At 46.0% G+C, this 19,731-nt stretch overlaps 1 protein-coding gene across 1 annotated transcript in view; it reads left to right on the top strand.

Moving 5' to 3' along the window:
• The window catches only part of LOC144752415 (uncharacterized), a 103,525-nt gene that overhangs the window by 32,924 nt on the left and 50,870 nt on the right, over positions 1–19,731 (top strand). The window contains exon 3 of the mRNA XM_078640348.1: positions 8,464–8,988. Within this exon, the coding sequence (XP_078496474.1) occupies positions 8,464–8,988 (525 nt within the window). The remainder of the gene's footprint in view (positions 1–8,463; positions 8,989–19,731) is intronic.

The raw sequence follows: 19,731 nt of genomic DNA, 5'->3' as shown, positions 1-19,731 counted from the left end.
CACAGTCGCCAGGAAAACCCGAGTACCGCCACGGATGAGCCAGAACACCACCACCAACTGTACGTCACCTCCAACGTGTCACTGGCAACAAAGAGGCAAAGATGGCACACCACCTTGGACCATCTGAATGCCGTCGCATGGCAGTGGAGGCCCATGGAAGAGCACAAGAGGCCCTGGACTGATGTGAATGGCAAAACTAAGTAGAAACTCACTGCCAACACGGAAGCAGCAATGTACCACGGAGGAGGGGGGCCAGCAGAACACCAGGAGCTGAATGACATGGAGAAGATGGTGGCCGCAGTCACTAGGCAAGAGACGGTGGCAAGAGTCTGGGGTCTGGACACTGTCCAACATGACCCGAGACCACATCAACAGGGTGCGCACCGACCAGGGAGTAGGTGGACAGGGGGAGACGGGCCCAATGGCACACATGCACAACTAAGCAGTGCACATTGCACATCCACATTGACTCAGGATCATGTCCCTGATCTCACGGGAACACCTCAGTACACACACAAACACCAAGTAGTCCCACGTACACCATGTGCCCAAAGGGGCACCACCACAATACAACAACAAGCACACAACCAACACATGCACACGTGCGAAACCCAGCAAATAGGCATATAAGTCAGCCACACTGACAATGCAAGAGACAGCATATGACGAGTAGCATGGCTGCTGTCCAATCACCATGACAATGTACACGGCATGACACTGAGGTGGCTGAGTGCGGACCACAACCAGAATGAAGCAGGTCACACTCGGAGATACCCCTTCGGGGCTGATTCTCGCGCGTTACAAGACTATAAATAAATAAATAAATAAACCACCTGCACAACCAACCCTTGACGTCAATGACACATTCGTGGACAAACCATGCCCAAGAGTCACAACTTGACAAAGAGCACAAGTAACCCAAGTCTGCAACATCTCAGCACCATGGAAGCACTGAACTGACAGGTACACCGCATGAAAGGGACAAGTGGCAGACAAATCAGAGCCGCAGGGACTAATCACCCACCATGCAGAATACGCACATAAGTATGAGTGCACCTTGACATTGACAACATCCCGGGGCAAAAAGCAACACCTCCAGAACAGAACACAGGCCACAACTGGTGCCGCAAACATGCACCACATGGCAAATCACATCTGGCCCAGCAGGGAATCGTGACATCACAATGTACTAGTACAACCTGTGACCGGCACATTTGTTTTATTCACACATGCTGTATTTTTTTTTACATTTTGTACTGTCCCATGATTGCCAGGGATGGCCACAATGTCCCTTGCTCATGAGAAGTAATTGTCAATGATGGTGTTCCTACCAGCCATTCCTGCCGCAGCTGCAGTGGGATGTGGGCCACCTGCCCCATCGTCCCCATCATCATCCGGGACTTCTGGAACTGGGATCCATGGGGCATTGGTACATACCCAGATGTTGTGCAAGACACAAAATGCAACGATCATCTTGCACATGATCTCCGGGCTGTACAGGAGCTTTCCACCAGTGCCGTCCAGGCAGCTGAAACGTGACTTCAACACGCCAAATGTGCATTCAACGATGCCACTGGTGCATATGTGGGCCGCATTGTACTGCCTCTGGCGGGTGTGTTCGGATCTCGGAGGGGTGTCATCATCCAAGGGCAGATTGAATATCCTCGATCACCTGTGACAGTGCAGGGAGAAAAGATTCAATACTTGGTTCGGCAGGATGTGATGGCAGGCCCACTAATCCAGTGACGCCTGTGCTGGCTGTGTGTGGGGTGAGTGTAAGCCAGCCCTCAGGGGGTAGCTGGTACTGGCAACAACTCCAACAGTCATCAGGCACTCAGATATGCAATGACAGGACAACAAAGGGGGATGACTTGAGTCGCACATGGTTAGTGTCCCCAGATGCACAGCGGCCGACACGAGCCCACCGCCACGGGACGCTGACCTGTGGGAGACTGGTGTAGGGTCACGAGTGCAGAGCAGGTTTCCGTCGATGTTGAAGGAGCGTGCCGAGGAGTGACTCGGTGGACAGTGGAAGGTGTACCCCCAGGGCATGATGCAGAGGGCACATGCCAGCTGTGTCCTGCAACATGTAGGATATGAATACAACAGTCTCATGCCAGACACCAAGTCCGTACCTCCCCTTTGCTGATGACAACCCCCAGGCCACAGGCTCAGACACCAACGATGTTCCACCAGAGGCTTATGGTCACTCACGTCGCACAGGGTCAGTGGCACCACGTGTTGACAGCTTGCGTTGCATAGGGTCAGTGGCACCAGGTGTCAACAGCTTGCGTTGGACAGGGTCCGTGGCACCCCGTGTCGACGGCTTGCGTTGGACAGGGCCAGTGGCACCACGTGTCGACGGCCTGTCATATGGAATTATGCCTCACTGATCGAAGGGAGTCTGGCGCTGTGGCCGCTGACACAGACTTGGGGTCACTGCCATTCAGGACTCAGGACACAGTTCCATATGTGGGGCCCACTGTGACGAAGGGGATCCCGGCGGAGTATCTCAATTAGAAAGGAGTAATGTGGGCCAGCGTCATGGGGGCCAACAATGGTCTGCGTAGGCTGCAGAGCTTGCGGAACTGGGGCGAGGAGCTTGCCCCGGCACGTGGTGGCCCCTCTTTGACACAAAACGGTGTCGGCAGGTGAGCAGTGCGGCCTTGGGGTGCTGGTGCGGGCAGGCCTGGTCTGGGTATCAGCGTCCTGCGGTGCAGCAGGCACACAGTGTCGAAGGCACCACTGCTCACTGCATCGGCCTCATGGCGAACTGCGAGGCACCGCCCTGTCAGTGACGTTGGCCTTTCCCGGAGAGAACTACGCTTTGCGCCACAGGGTTTTTGTCCACACCCCTGCGCAGCCCTGGCGTACTCAGGGCCCACCCACTACACTCACTCACTCAGGGGGGGAGGCAACGAGCGACATTTCTGCTATCTGAGCCCCGGCCTGGTGTGACATGAGTGCGTCCACTCTTCGCTACTCTCCAGTCACCAGCAGTTGTGGTATGCATGGACATATCTGTGGTTTGCCTACCCATGTCTGTCCTGCACATCTACGCCTCACTTGTCACTGTGTACATTGCCATTCACAGGTCACTTGCATCCTTCGCACATGGCTGCATTCCGCACCTACACATGTTCAGCTGTTGTGTGGCTGTTGTGCCATGATATAGCTGTATTGTGTGCAGGGGTAGGCCAGGATCACCATGGAGTGGTGTTGTCGTGTCTGGTAGGTGGGCATGTTGATTGCCATGTTGTATATGATTTCGTCACATGTGCATTCCCACAGTTGTGCTTTGTGTGATGGTGGCTTTGAGGTGTGTGGCGTGTTGATTTGGCACTTACCAACGAGCAGTCCAGTTCCATATGTGCCATCCTGGAAGCGCTGGTTGATGATGGACTGTTGGAAGATGTAGGAATCATGCACACTGCCGGGGTAGTTTGCGATGACATTGGTGAAGAGTCCCCAGTGGTCCACTATTGCCTGCACATTGATGGAATGCATGTGCTTTCTGTTATGGTAGTGGTGTGCTGTATCCGCAGGGGGCAAAGGTGGGACATGTGTGCATTCTATTGCCCCCAACACGGCTGGGAATCCGGCTATGGCGTAGAAGCCTTACTTGGTCTCCTGCTGTTCTTGTGCAGTGTGGGGAAAGTGAAGGTACTGAGGTATGAAACTGAGGATGGCATCCAGGACAGGTGTGATGAACTTTGATAGAGCTGGCTGTGAGGCCCCTCGACTCTGGCAGATGTTGGTTGGAAGGTACCAGAGGCCAACAGGTGCAGCACAGCCCGCAGCTTTGTCTGCGGGGGGATTTTGGTTCTCCGCTGTGTTGGGACCGTCAACCTGTGGGCGATGTCGGTCATGATGCGGATGATGATTGTCCTTTTGAGTCTGTAGTGGGCAATGACTTCCTCGGTGTTAGGTCTGTGAGACTGGTGTGTTTTCGGTTGGTTGGCTGTCTTACTCTGCGCTGCCTCTGTGGTGGTCCGGGTCCTGGGGGTTGTGGCAGTCCTGAAGGTGGTGGTGGTGGGTGTTGTGGCCCTGTTGGGGCTCCGAGCTGCATGATGGGTAGCTTTGTTCTTCGGGTGAGAGTGTGTGTGGGAATACATTGCCTACTGCAGGTAGTCATCCGGCTTTACACCTGCAGGAGTCAGGGGTTAAATACCTGCTGCTACCGCAGCTTATCGCGTGGTTGTGGTTTTCATCACAGATCTTGCATTTCGTTCTGAAAGTGGTGTTGTGGTTTTTTCATGTGTTTTTGCACGGGTATGCCTACTCTGCATCTCATTAGGGTTAGATGGTAGTAATAATAATAATAATAACACTTTCCCAGTATTATTTCATTGTCAGCACATTTTTTCAGTATTATGTTGTATCATTAATATTAGTATAAATAGTTGGTTTCTATGACTAATATTATTATGTGTATTATTAGTAATATAATTGATCTCCATATTTTATTATTACTATTATTAATATAATTTTCTTTTTTTTAAATGAGAAGAATAAAAAATACAACAATGAGTAATACAATTATTATGTTACAACATTCTAATTGTTATTTTATTGTTATCATCATTATGGTTGTTAAATCCCATTTCACATTTCCTATTGCTATTATTGTTATAATTATTTGTCATATTCATGCAAATATAATTTTTTTAGCATTATGTTTGTTGTGCTATCATTATCACCGTAGGTTTTTATATGACTATTATTGAAAACATTGTTTTTTACTAGTATTATGAATCGTACACCTCTCAGATATACACAACAATAAAAACAGGACTTTTGATGTGTGGGGATAACCCAGTGTCACTCATGATTTTTCAATCATGTGTCATGGTGCAGGAATGGCCAGGTACAGCTCTTTGTCTGCGCAGTAATGTGGTGTTACCGCTGCACTCTGCATCCACAGTAGCGTTATAATGAACAGTATGAAAGACACAGAACTTTTTCAGTGGTCACCATTCATTTACTTGTATTGTAGATAATGGGTGAAAAAAAAACACTGTGGCACAATTATATTTCCACCCAGTTAGCACTCACTGGCGTAACAAAAACTGAGGGGGCCTCCCTGCACGGTACATAGAGGGGCCCCCTCTGGGCTCAATCATGAGCTCTCTGGCCAGAGTGCAGTGCCGAGGGGGGGCCTTTGAGCTTGAGGCCCCCCCGCACCGCGTGGGCTGCGGGGGCCTGTGTTACGCCCCTGTTAGCACTGTGTTTTTGCACTGTAATTACATTTTTGCATGAAAATGTGGGACAGCTCGTGAATACTGTTTAGTACCTGTTTTGCCCTCTTTGGCACCAAACAGGCACTAAACAGTGCCTCAAAGTGATCTATGAAGATGCACTAAAACATTTCACTGATTTATGAAGTATAAGTCATCCGCTGTTTTTATAACTCCTTTAGATGCTATTTTTAACCAACTAAATGCTTTTTAATTATGAAAGTAATATGTACTGTATTTGTAAATGATTTTAGGTAATCATACAATAAAGAATAACTTATCTTCTATGAAGAAGGAAGTCCTCAAATTCTTTCAGAATTGAAGGAGGTTTGTGGCAGCTCTGATTCTGTTCCATTGACAGTGATTTGAAAAGCACGTAGCTACCCGATAGGGCATCTCAGCGCTATAACAACCAGCTGAAAATGTAAACTAAAACAGAAAGGCTGTCAGCAATTTCCTAAAAGCTAATTCAGATACGGTTAGTCTTAGGTTCACTGATGTTGACTGGATTTTTGTTCCAAGTCCTGGCAGAACAGATGGTGAAGGACTGTCTTCTGTGTTTTTTCGTATTCCCGCTTTTTGTTTCCCGACGAGACTTCTTGTGTGAGTCTGGCTGCCTGGGTAGGGTAGTTAGGGCCATACTAATGTACAATTGATGCAGCACAGCTAGTCACCTTGCTCTCTGCATGACAGGGTAAGGGCAAGAATGCATTATTTAACACAAGACGGCACATTCATGTCTTTTCCCTTGCGCTGGCGCATAATGTGTTGCGTAGTGCCAGCACAGGCACCTTTTCAGAATGGTACAAGGGTGTCTGCATTGCATGCAGTTTTGTTTTTGTACAGTAAGGGTCACCTTCCTGCACAAAAACAAACCCCTGAGGCATATTCCTCTTTCTATGTTTGCTGTAGAATGCAGCACACATACAAAGAGGAAGTAACTAAGAGAAATAAAAAATATTTCTCCTCATTACTCTTCTCCTGGACAGGTGTAGCATTTTAGCACATTCCCAAGTCTACCAGTAATGGTAATCAGGGAATGCATCAAAATCCATAGGTGTTGCAGGGGAACATCTCCCTGGGGCTGAGCACCGCAGTGATTTACGCTGCATTGATTTATCAAGCCACTCAAGACCATGCAAAGTGGCCCTGTTCGGCTTGATAAATTGCATTTTGGGGTTGCGTCGTGCATGCACCATGTTGCATAATGCAAAAGCGACGCAACCCATTGGTAAATATACCCCTTAGTGTCTGGCCCATATGAGCAGGAGTGTACTTCTGGTCTCATACAGCAGATCTTAGGAATGGTGCAGCCTTGGAATGGGAGCAGTGCGGAGGTGTGCTGCAGTGTGAAGGGTTTCTTTCAGGGTAGCGAGGGTGCAGCTGGAGAGACCCTGGAGCAGGGTCCTACCACAGTCCCCACTTGAGAAGACTAAGGCACGGGCTACTGTTATGGATTTAGATTTATGGGAGGGAGGGTTTGCTTTCTTCCCAGAAAGAGCTAAAAACATCTGTCTTTCTTAACTTAACAGAGAGGGCAGTGGGAGGGTGCAGGGCATAGAGGTGGGGTAACACAATGTAGTTCATCTGGAGCTTGCAGAAACGGCATTTTCACTGTCACCTTTTTTTTTTAACGTACGCTCTGTTTGTTTCGTATTCTGATGCTGTTGTCAATGCTACTTTCTTTCAAGTCAAGTTAGGTATGCATTGGATATACTATAAAACTTTCTCTATGGAATTTATTATAGCTGTCGTTTAGCAAGAGCTTACCCGCCAGTTTTAACCCCCTGGCTGCGGCCGGAATTCTGTGCCTGTGCGGCACATTCCGATCGCGGACGTGGTCATGACGGCTCCCGGCCGTCATCACCAGCACACGCCACCGTAACTGATGACGACCGGGAGCTGTCATCAGCACCAAAGGGGTTAAAAGTGACCTTATAAAAAAAAAAATGAACTTGAGAGACAGAAATTAGAGAAAAGATTAGAATACCGCATGACTCCATGTCATCGGAAACGCTGGAATCCAGTCCGCTTTTTCCTTCTACCTACCAGTATTCTGTGTAACCCTAGTTCAATCAGATGATTTGGGTTTGACCAGGACTAAAACTTCTACAACGTAGGGCCGAGGTGCATTAAATGAAAGCACAAGAATGGAATATTGCAATATTAATATAACATAAACTCTTCGTGTAACCAAGTGAGCTGTGAGGGCTGACGTCATCCAGTTGCTCCTGACCTTTGTTTGGGATGACTTCCAAAGAAGGTAAAGCACCTGTGGGCCCACTTTATTTCTATTTATGCCTCTGAACTCAGATTCCATCTGTGAGGATCTGGCTCCCTTCAATGCACAGCCAAGGATTGTGCCAACCCTCTCATTTGTCAGCTCAGCTTGGAGTACCACAGAGATGAGCTGGTTTAGATGTTGGCTGTCGATGTAAATCTGCCAGTCTGTCTCCCGAGGTGGCAAGTAGAGCTGGCAGGATCTACATACATGAAGAGCCCTCTTTCAACATCACCATGGTGAAACTATCCCCATTGAGATGACCCCACCTTTCAGATTTATAGTCACCCCACCTCCAAATCATCACCTATCAAGTTAGAAAGTTTCATCTTTTTTAGTCAATGTGTAAGGATTTCCATTGTTCCAGACTAAAGAGCATTCTGCTTGCTTGAGTGCTCCCATACACTGAAACATGACCCTTTTATAATGTTTTTAGTAAGTTGCCGCCACTACCAGCTGCTATCCTAAGGCGGATCTCGCATTCGCCAGGCCCATTCCTGCTCAATATCTGGAGCTGGGTAGAGCAGCAGAAAAGGGAACAGGCGACAGAATGTGAAGGAATGAGGGTGGTTGAGGAAAATATGTTGGGGCAAAAAGATTGTATTAAATGAAAAAGAGCAGTGTACAGCCAACCCTGCTTTGAAGACATTTAAAAGTCTCTGCAATTTTGTATCATCCTCTGTGGTCTTTCAATTGACAGAACTCTCTTTGAAAAATTTACAAAAACCACAAACCCACTACTTCTCAATTTTTGTGTTGCACAGAGATCAGTGTGCTTTCAGATTGCTCTTTTATAATAGCCATATTGTAATCATATTACCATTACCACCATAAATTCTACATTAGAAACAGACTTAATAGTAGAATTGGAAAATAGTTACAAAATTTGATTTCACGTGTTTCTGTAGTTCTCTTTTAACGAATGTTTGTGTTTTCCACCCGTAGAGTATCCAGAGAACCTGAAGTCCATACTTTTTATATTAACGAACATCGGGGTCATCAATTCAACTGTCTTCACGAGTGCAAATTTGAAATCTGTGACCAGTCTGACTCTTGCAAACAGTGGTATCACAAGAATTGAGCCCGGGGCTCTCCATGCCTTCCAAGGTCTCACCAAGCTGGCCTTGTATGGTAACCACCTTACCACATTTGCCCCCGCGTGGTTTTCCAATCCAGGACGCTTAGACAACCTAACAATGACTGGGAACAAGATTCAAGAACTCAAGCCATACATGCTTTCTGGCTTCCTAAATCTAACAATTCTAAACTTAGCAAAGAATGAAATTCGTTCGTTGTCCAGTGGAAGCTTCAGCAACCTACCTAGGGTTACGCAGATTGATTTATCAGACAATAGACTCACAACCCTAAAAAGGGATGTTTTTGATGATCGTAGATACCCCATGGTGAAATTATCAGGCAATCCTTGGAACTGTACCTGTGAGCTTCAAGACTTTTCAGTGTTTCTGCAAGGTAGGATTTTGATACTTTCAGCTTTGGTTGCAGCACCTATGGCCAATTTGACCAATGGTTAACAATATTACTGATTATTTTCTTCTAGCTGCACAGACTTGATCTTGGTACCTGGTGTAGTAACAGTCCTACATTTTGATTTTCAAGAGAGCTTAGCTTGACATTTGACCTTGACTGAGAATGCTTATTGTTTTAAATGTTGCCAGTGTGTTGACTTCTTTCTTCTACAGGTGTGTTATCATGCTTCTTGTTAGAAAAGGGTTTGTTGTTTGTATTAGACGACTGATAGTGAGGCCTGCAAGGAACGAACTCGGAGAAATAATGGTGAAAGGAGGATTTCTTTTTACAGCGTACAAGGAGGGAGTGATGTCTGAGGCTACTAGGTGCATACCTAATTCTAAAGAGATGACACTTTAGCGAGTAGGTTGACTCCACGTACACGCAGAAACTGAATTGGCCATTGGAGAGAGATATGAATGTTTTTGAAGCTACTGTTATATTTAATTGGTGCTTCCATAGCTAGTTTAGCAGACTTTCTCAGTCAGTGCTTAATTTGTGCCAGTGGTTTACGGTGATCAGCACCAGCAATTATTTTACAGGGCAGGGTCTATAAAATGTTCCTCCCCTTTCGTGTCTGCCTGGTATGTCTTCACAGGCTGGCCCACCCTGGTCCGGGCATGTTGAATATGCATCATCATCACGTTTGTGCCTTTCACCCCTAATTTCCATTGGGCAATCGTGGCTGAGGGTAGGTTCATGGCCGAGCTGAGTTGAGGCAGGCTGGGAAAGTTCAGACTAAAATTTCCACAATGTCGTAGAGCAAATTAAAAGTGCGTAGCATGCTTTCTTTAATCACCTTGCACTCAACTGAAGTCACCTGGAGCTGTCTATGTTCCTGCATTTGACATGGTCGTAGCCCACCACCAACTGCAGTCATTGTCGGACGCAGGTGTGCATGTGTTGTTCTGTACTGTTTAAAAACTGCCAGCACTCTAATTGCTGTGCTGCATGAGTGTGGTAACATTGCCAGAACCAGTTGGGGAACAGGCACTGCAGGGCATGCTGCATAAGTTCATTGGAGCACCAATCCAATTAGTACAATAGTGACCCACTGTGACCAGCAATCACCCATCATGGAGCATGTTAATGGGGCAAATAATTGTTGGTGTTGAGAAGAGGGGGGGTTTGGTTGGATGTGTGTGTCGTGTGTGCGAATGTGATTTTGCCTGGCCTTGAAAAAGAGGACTGTGTGCATTCTTGTAGTGTTTTCTTTTCTTTGTTCTTGTTACCAATTCACAATGTCTGCAGACCTCAGGTGGGGGAAACAGGATTGCAAGGGTACAAGACCACATTTATTAGAAGAAATAGCCAAAAACAGTGGTGTAACTAATCTTGAGGGGACCCCCTACAAGGTACATGGAAGGGGCCCCCTATGACCACACTCGGGTGCTCTCAGACCAGGTTACTGTGCTGAGGGGGTCCCCTGGAACTCGTGGCCCCTGCACCGGGGCTGCAGGGGCCTCTGTCACGCCACTGGCCAAAAGGAATAACTGACCTCTATGTAATTCTAACTGTCAGGGAAGGCTGTTGTGGAGATGGAGGTGTGTTGATGATGCTGGTTAGTTCCGTGCTGATTATGTTGAAGCTGAAGAGATGGGTAGGGGGTAGGGGTTGGTGGGTGCCCCACACTGGGAGGAAGACATGATGGCTATGGTGGACTAATTTGTGAGCGGAGACCAGATGGTGATCATTTGACTGTTGTGCTCTGTTTGATTGAGGTTGTTGGGGTTGAGAGCAGTGGGTTGGGGGTCCAGGTTGTTGTAGATGGCGGCAATCTTGCTGTGGAAGTAATTGAGAGGTTGTCACAGTGTTCTTGGGAGGGGTAGATGGTGTTATCTATGGCTGCCAAGTTGGAAAATTCCTTGACTATTTTGAAGAGTTCTTTCATGAGGTTGGCAGCTCTATTGTTGTGGGCTGGGATGGCTGCTCTCTTGGCATCCTTAATGCACAGGTGGTAGTTGCTAAGGGCTGCTTTGTGAGTATCTCTGTTGGAGGGGTTCCTTTTGGTTCACCACTATTTCTCAAGTAGGTAGCAGTTGTGCTTAGTGGATCTGAGCTCTGGGGTGTACCAGCTGGCTTGTTTTGAGGTTTTGTTGGTTTTTGCTGGTTTCATCAAGGTGTCTCTGTCAGTGCATTTTATCGGAGAAGTACTGGACGACCTGGTAAAGGTCTGATGAAGCTTTGGGTTGGGTTGTGCTGAGGGCTTGTGTCCACTGTGTCTTATTTACCTTGCTCCAGCTGAGCTGAGGTTGGAGGACCTGTGAATCTTGTTGATGGTGTGCAGATTATCAAAGATGATGAAGTGAATGATGGAGTGATCAGTCTAGGTTACTTCTATAACATGGCTGAATTTGATTCTGTCGTAGGAGGTGAAAATGAATTTGAGGGTGTGTCCGGCTTTGTGCATGGGTTCGGTGACCAGTTGGGTGAGGCAGATGTTGTTCAGGTTCTCCCAGGAGGGTGGTGGAGTTGGAGTTTTTGGGGTCGTCAACATAGAAATAGAGATCACTGAGTAGGATGTAGTGGTAGGAGTCGATGGCTATGGGGGTGATGAAGTTGGAGATGGCTTTGCAGAAAGCCATTCGGGGTCCTGGGAGTCTGTAGGCGAGGGTGCCTCTTATCATGGTCTTGGCGTCAGTCTGTAGCTGGTAGTTGAGATGTCCCATGGGAGGTGGGAAGTTGTTGTTAGTGGTGATACATTGGTTGGTTTCCATGAGGATGATGGCAATGCCCCAGCCATGTATTTTGGTGCAGGATGTGTGTATCATCTTGTAGTCATCTGGTGTTGGGGTGGTGATGTCGGGGTTCGAGGAGGGATTGAGCCAGGTTTCAGTTACAAAGGCAACTTCCGGTTAGAGGGTAGTGATAGTGTCCCATATTTCTGTGGCATGTTTGCAGAGGTATTGGGCGTTGAGCAGGAGACATTGGAGCGGTTGCGGGTTGTTCGTGGACTTCTAGGTTGAAACGGAGCAGGATCCAGTGCGGGCTGCAGTCCTGTACAGTCCTTTGCAGTAGAAGTGACAATGCGTGCAGGTGAAGGGTCCTTTGGTTGATCGCAGGTAAGAAGTGCAGCAGCTGTTTTTTCGATGTCTGGGCTCCAGGTTCAGGATCTCCTTGGTGGTGTATCGGCAGGTGGCGGAAGGGCCAGGGGTTCTGGGGCTGGTCGCGATCAAGGCACAAATTGGCGCAGACTGTCTTGCCTTCGGCGTTCTAGTGGCGTGGTTGCATAGCAGCCTCCATTAGTAGTCCTGGGAGGTAGGAGGGGATTTCAGGGAGGTGGGAGGGTGGGTGCAGGGAACCAACGGGAGTGGGAAAAATAGAAGGAAAATGGTGGGAACGGAAAAACAGCAGGAGTAGCGGGGAGGCAGTAAACCAACCCCTAAATGAAGCAAGTAAAACAGAGATGCCAATGAACACTGAATTAAACAAAACTAAAACAACATTGCACCCAAAAAAAGACTACTTCAGACTAATGTTACCACCAAAATGAAATAACAAGCTGGGCAGCAGTCACCCGACAGCAGGACCGAACCTGAGGCTTCGAGGGCGGAGAACGCGGTAGAGTCTTGAGGAGCTAAGCAGCTGGGGAGTGGCACATAAGACCATGGGTCAAGGTGCATTTTACTACACAACAGGGGCAGTGCAGCCTCTAAAACAGCGGAGGATGTAAATGCACAAACTACACACTATGATAGTCTCTTGATCTGTTAGCTGGCCAGCCAACGAAGTGCCAGACTGCTTCGCTTGGCATAATCAGGAAGCAATAAACAAAATAATAAAAGTTGGTACAATGAGAATTATGTTCACTATCTGGCATGCTAGCACTCAGTAGCGGCATCTCTTTGCACTCACACATCTCTGGTGAATAGTTTAAGGGGCTCAGAAGATGTCCACGAACATCAGTTGTCACTGAGGTTGTTTCTTCAGCTAGTAACCGCTAGAATCGTGGTGAGAGGATGAGGAGACTTCTTGTCTGCATCTGAGGTCTCTTGGGCTGCCTGGGCCTCCATGCATAGCTAGGTTAGCATCAGCCCCAGAAGAGCAGGCCAGCAGACATTCAGCAAGGCTTTCAGCCATAGTCATACCTACAATAAAACGGGCAGAACACCAGCTCCATGGTCAGGATTGATTACAGCAACCAGGTGTAAGTAGGTCTAGGTGCAGAAGATGCTCCCTGAGCTGCTAGGCAGGGAAGCCTTACTGTTCATCTGCCCAGCCAATCAGACTGGGCCAGTCTAACCCTCCTCAGAGAAGAGTCAGGGAAGATAATCTCCCAAGAAAGCACTAGAGGAGCCTTTACTGATGTGTGGAGGCCAAGGCACAACTTCCAAGGGCTTACTTATGTGGAAAGTGTGTGGATTCTCTCTAGACAAAAACAGAGAAAAGACAGTCAAGTATGGGGTTGTTGTGTGGGGTTATCACTTATCCTTCATCTTGAAAATCTTATATTTACACAATAGAAAAATTGTTTGCATTGAACTACAAGAATTGACCATGAAATTCCACTTCTACTTCAAGTCTCAACGAGGCCAGTGGTGCACCTAGTGCATGCAGTACAACACATCAGCTGCTGCTGGACCAGTGTCAGGAGACACACTGGTGTGACGCTGCTTACCCATCTCACCAGCTCTTACTGGTACTGAGATTTGCTCTCAGCTTGGTGATTTGCTCTGAGTTACCACATGGAAACTGCACTACTCCTGCTTACCACTTATTTTTACACTTATCTCCTCTTACCACTCATTGAGGAAGGCTTTGAAGACTTGGCTGTTCTCCCAAGCTTTTGATTGATTACTGACTGATTAATGTTTCTATCCTGCAGTTTTTTCTTTTGCCTATCCAATAGCGCCAAGAAACCGTTGGTGAACGTGCGCTGAATAAATTCTTTTATCATATCATATCATATCATATAATTGTATTATGTCTTCTCTATACAAGAGGCTTTAGCACCTTTGAATCAACCTCATATGGAGTGACTGAGTCTAAGCTGTGCAGTAGATTCTCAGGTTTTGTGCTCACGTTGTTGATTAGTTGATCTAGAAATCTGCTGGATTCGAAGAACACTAGGGGCCAGATTTACCAAACTGCAGCAAACGCAGAGCAGCATCCAACAATGCTGCACTGAGTAGTGTGACCGGCAGAGAGAGCACAAGAGTGGCATGTCTATAGAGATGTGGCACTCTCCTCCCCTGTGCCGAGCGCCACACACACCTTTATGCCATAGTGCAAGGGTGTCTGCTTGAGTTTAGCATAGGTTCTGTACTGATAAGGTAGCCTTCCAGTACAAAATACTATGCCAATACCACTTTAAAAACATTTCCTACTTCAAGAGTGTGCTGTTCAGTGCAGCACACAAGCACATTTGGAAAAGAAAGGGGAAATTAAACATTTCTCCTTCAAATGTCTGCTTTCAAGTTTCATTAATTTTTGAAGCTACTATTGTTAGTAGATAGGGTTTTGTATCAAAAAGGATGGATGGTTGCATGGGAACGCTCAAGTACCATTAAGAAATACCTCCTTGGCCTTAAGTAACTCAAAGCATTGCTTTGAGTGACTATTAGACTACTTTCACTTGCACTGGAAAGTAAACTATACAAAACAACATTTTGTGCTGGCTTCCGTCACTTTTGTGATGCAAACCCAGCACAAAATGTTAATAAAACTGGCCCCAAGTCCTGCAGACCATTGCCACCTTCTTGAGCTATCGAGAAGCACCCATCTGAGAAATTACTTCACAATGAATCTTCATGCCACGTTTGCCTTCTGCAGAGATTTCCTCACAGGCAAACATTTTTTTGAAACTGGTAAAATAAAAACAACTTGGAAATCAAAGCCAGATGACAGGAAAACATGGCTGCAGGGGGTCATGAGGGAGCGGTACTGAACTAGAAAGTGAAGGAGGAAGAAAGAGAGATCCATACATCAGTTATTTAGTGACTGCAGGATGTGAGAACCCACAGATGTAGGGACTTTCAGCACAGTCCAAGCTCTGGGTGGAAACACAAGGATGAACCAGTGCCAAGCAGCTCCATGGCTGCCCACGAACTGCAGGTGCCTGAAGTAAAATGCATTCTTAATATAAGGCAGAATGTTTATACGCGTCCAGCATCCAGACAGGTATTGACTAAGGTAGTCCTTTCATAGTCATTGAGGCCCCGAACAGGCAGCCTCGACGCACCAAACTTTTTGAATATCATTAAAGGATAATGGGCCACATGTCCAAAATATAGAGACTGCGATTTCCAAATTGCGATTCTTACTGAATCTTAATTAGTTAATAACAATTCCTAATGTACAAAAAAGTATAAGTCTTAAATAGCCTTAAAGGAAAATGGGATGCATTTAAAAAAAAGAAAAGTTATCTTTTCAGTTAAATTTTTTAAGAGTAGGCAGTGGTCAAGGGACCCGTGCCAGCTCTTAAAAATATTTTGTTGAACATTCTCAAAGGGGAATGGATTTCTTGGAGAACCCTTCCCATTTGCAAATGGTTACCACCACCTTTGAGGTGTAGTACACAAAGGAATGTTTTGCAATTGTAATTTGGTTGCAAACCATTCATACATACCACTACAATTTGGCATTTGGGAGGTACGCCCTAAACACACCCCTTCTAAATACAGAATCACTAAACCAAACTGCAATTCAGTAACAAGTCACTGAATCGTAATTTGGTATATATACATTAGGAATAGCTTTTTTGCAGTTGTTTCTGACTGCATGCGTGCTCATTAACACCCTTCCTCCCCACCCATGCCTTGTTATAGGAGAGCTGACTGTGTCTTGTTGTTCTTCAAACCCAACAACTCTCCTATATTGATCATACAACCTTTGACCATTGGCTGCTCAGAGGAAGCAGTTATACAACTACAGCTCCATTTAAACTTCAAGCTACACCGAAAATGCACCACTGGGCGGTATTAGAGAAATTATACCGCACATCTTCTTAGTTTAAACCATGTGGCTTCAGTCATGACACAATATGAAGAGGCCCTGCTCTAGAAAACAATTTTAGTGCCTTTATTGCACAAGATTGTGGGCAAATGACACATTATGTTCTTTGCACTAAAAGTCTGCATCACATTGTGTTGGATAAGTTCCAACCACTGGCCCAATTCCACTAAAACTAAAATGTTGAAAAAGGTGGCCTGCTCCGAGGCTCAGCTTCGGGGGAAGAAGGGTGTATGTGGTGCTACACTGCCAAATACATTAATTCTTGGCTTGGTAGTTTGATTTTGGGGCCCTAAGTCATGTCTGCTATGTCTTTGTTGGTATTCCTAGTCACACTCATTTTACTAAGAGGTTTTAACTTTTTTTGATAAGGGTATATAAAGATCAGTTTCCCAAAAAAGTAGTAAATAAGAGTGAACCACAAAAGTCACTAATTTAACCTGTGCTTAACGCTCTGGTAGCTTTGGACAAAAAACCTCAGGCTTAACTTAGAGGCACTGTGTAAAGTATTCATGCAACACACAAACAATAATAAAGTTAAAACACAACAAGAAACATCCCAAACCATTTTAGAAACATTGCGCAAATGTTAATGGATAAAATGACACCAAAACAAATTGAATCTAATAATTGTACCTGGAGTAATGAACTGTCACATTTTTCAAGTAAAAATAGCAACAAGAAGCAAAAAAGTGCTAACTGTGACCATCTGGTTGTGCTGGATCGGGGCGAAGTCACAAGTTCAGACCGACCGCAATGGAGCGCAGGCTGGGCACAGGACTCTGTTTGGCCCACCGAGAATTGTGTCCTTGGTGCAACGACTACATGAGGTTGATTTATGAGGCATTGCGTTGTCTGGCGTCAATTCGAACAAACAGTGTGGTGAGGTTTTGCAAGACTTCATGTCGCTTTGCGCCAGATTTAATGGAGCCTTGAGTTAAGTAAGGGGGAGTTGTCTCTGAAGCTAGCCAATGGTCCAGGTCCTGGAGAGGACCTCTTGGGGGTCAGGGACTCACTCCAGCAGAGGCCAGCAGGGCTCAGCCAGATCCAGTTGATGCCACTGGAGATTTTTGTGACCCTGTAGCCCTTGGGGTACCTCAGGTGAGCCTAGGATAAAGACAGCAGGTCCAGTCTCCCTTCTCACAGAGCAGAGCAAGCCTCAAGCAGCAGGGCAGGCCTCTGGGAACACGGCAGGCCTTACGCAGCTGGCCAGTGCTCTAGGGAACAAGGCAGCCTTTTGTCTGTAATGTCCACAGGCCCAAGAGTGTACTGAAGGTTGTTCTGAGGGTTTAATAATTATACCTGGTGTTAGAAATTGGGTAGATATGGCAGTCCATGGCTTTAGATTATACTGCCACATAGTCCACATCTTTACACTGTATCACTACGGATGACCCAAACCTACTTCTGAGAAAAGATTTAAAAGGATCATGGTCTCTAGAAACCAACCAGGCATCCACAAAATCTTAATCTGTTGGAACTGACCTTGATGGTCAAAGTCAGATGAAGACCATTATTGGGTCACTGCTGAAAGCAAGCAAGACAGAAATGCTGAACCCAAGAACATAGCACAGATGCCTCAAGTACCCCCGGTATGCCTACCTACCTGCACTCATTCCATCTCTGGAAAGGAAGTGCAACCTGGATGAAAGGAGACAAAGCCAAGTGGTCAGTGAGTCTAAAGATCAAATAGCTAGGCAACACTCCATGTTTGGAAGAAATGAGGAAATGAGAGAACAATATTAGGACACAAAGGGGAACCTTAGAGAAAAACATCAGCTAGAGTCTCTGATATCTCTAAGACAGGAGTAAAAATGAAAACAGGCCGGTTTAGACAAGAGGATGGAGGAGATAGATAACAGTCGCATGAAGATAGTGGCTGGGAACATTCGTTCTCAACCTAAACAGCGTTCTGAGAAAAAAAGGAGCATGACTACTTGAACGAGAGGAAACCAGGGAAGAGTTCAGGATCCAAGGAAACTATTCAATGTTATGCAATGTACAAGAACCTTGCTTGGCCTGGTTGTGCTCATGTCTCCCTCCCATCCACCTGAGGAGTGAGCAGTTGCAGGACTACTAAAAGTATGGTCTCAAGTAAGCTTCTTAGGACAGCTCCAAGCAACCACGAAGGTTGATCAAATGAGGACATTGAAGCAAAAGTGGGATCAATAGGCTTTCTGACTCAAACTAACCCACAAGTATTGTGATTAAAATTTGCCAGTCACACCCAACTGACAGAATAATGAATTACCTAATATTCACAACCTAAAAGAGATCCAGTGGAAAATAAAATGCTTACTGCAATGCCTTTGCCAATCCTTCAGACACCAAGCTGGATCCCTTAAAACTTGAAATTTAAAAAACCATAATCCCAACAGTGGATGATAAGATTAAGCGTCAACTAATTGCTAAACGAAACAAGCATTTACAATGCAACGGTTTCGCCTTTGCAAAAGTTAGAGCTATTGGCATTGTAAATGACAACATTTTTATTTATGTGTTGGTTTTAAAAACAGATAAATAAATGGCATTGTCATTTACAATGCCAATAGCTTAATCTCTCGCAAATGCCACACACACACACCCACAGAGAGCCCCCCACACAGAGCCCTCCCCACACAGAGCCCCTATAAATATATTTAAAAAAAGGGTCCCATATCTCTCCTTAGTCCCTCTCACATACAGTTTGTTTTAAAGGGCTCGTAAAGGCAGGCTTTACTAAGCCACTCTGCTATCCACATAAAATATACAGATCTTTTCTTTGCAGCAGGCATATTAACCCTCTGATCTGCTTCATGACAAGTCAAAACTGCCACTAGACAAACCGCATCTCACTCTCTAGCAGTAACAATCACAACAGTTATCTTGACATCTTTATTACTGCCTGAAAGCTGGAGGCACAAGGAACTCTGCAGCAGTTGCTTTTCAAATTGTAAGTTATTGCTAAACACAGCGCCCCAACACCGGTCGTACCACCCTAAAGCCAGCCCTGGTGTCATGTATGAGGAAAAAAACTGCCGAATCGTGTTTCAATTGCTGCTGAATTAATTTACAATCCCAGAGGAAGTTAAAAATACGGTTTGCTGCTTGTTTTCCACTATAATCTCACCGTAAAAGCGCAAACACACGAAATGCAATCCCCACATGCCTGAAATCCACAAATAATCTCCCGCACCACCCCCGGTTTTGCAGAGCGCGAACTATTTCCCCTCATGTCTGCTATTCGCTTCTGTTGGTACCGCAGAGTCTGACGTCATCTCGACCTAACCAGATTAAACTGGCCTTGGACCTCGCAGGAGCTGTGGGGTCTGAAGTTTAGAATCAAATCACAGCCCTTATTGGAAGGTGTGTTGGCATTTTAAGAGTCGCTCTGACAGTTCATTTAGTCACTAGATGTTTTGATAATTTGACAGCCAGCCTGGCGCCTTAAACAGAAAATAAAAAAGCAGCAGCAAGTACCTGGAAAGTCTTGTTTTCTATTTCAGTCTGAGGACATAAGAGTACTAGCGTGCCACAGAGCAGGTGCATCGTGTTTGTTTATACTCCTTTATGCAGCGAGGTTTGCTATAGAGTATTTTTATTGTTTACAGCGCCAAGTGGATGCTCACATGAGAACAGAATGTTCACTGCATGCGTCTATTCTGAAGTGAAAACTCTTGAAGGATTGGGGGCGGGGGGGGATTCAGTATCTTTCTTTTTTTAAAAGTGGGGGCAATGCATAATTGAAAAGAATGG

Source organism: Lissotriton helveticus, chromosome 5_1 (assembly GCF_964261635.1).
Source record: "Lissotriton helveticus chromosome 5_1, aLisHel1.1, whole genome shotgun sequence".
Classification (NCBI taxonomy): domain Eukaryota; kingdom Metazoa; phylum Chordata; class Amphibia; order Caudata; family Salamandridae; genus Lissotriton; species Lissotriton helveticus.
Note: the sequence above shows the minus strand (reverse complement) of the source record. Positions and strands in the feature narration are given on the sequence as shown.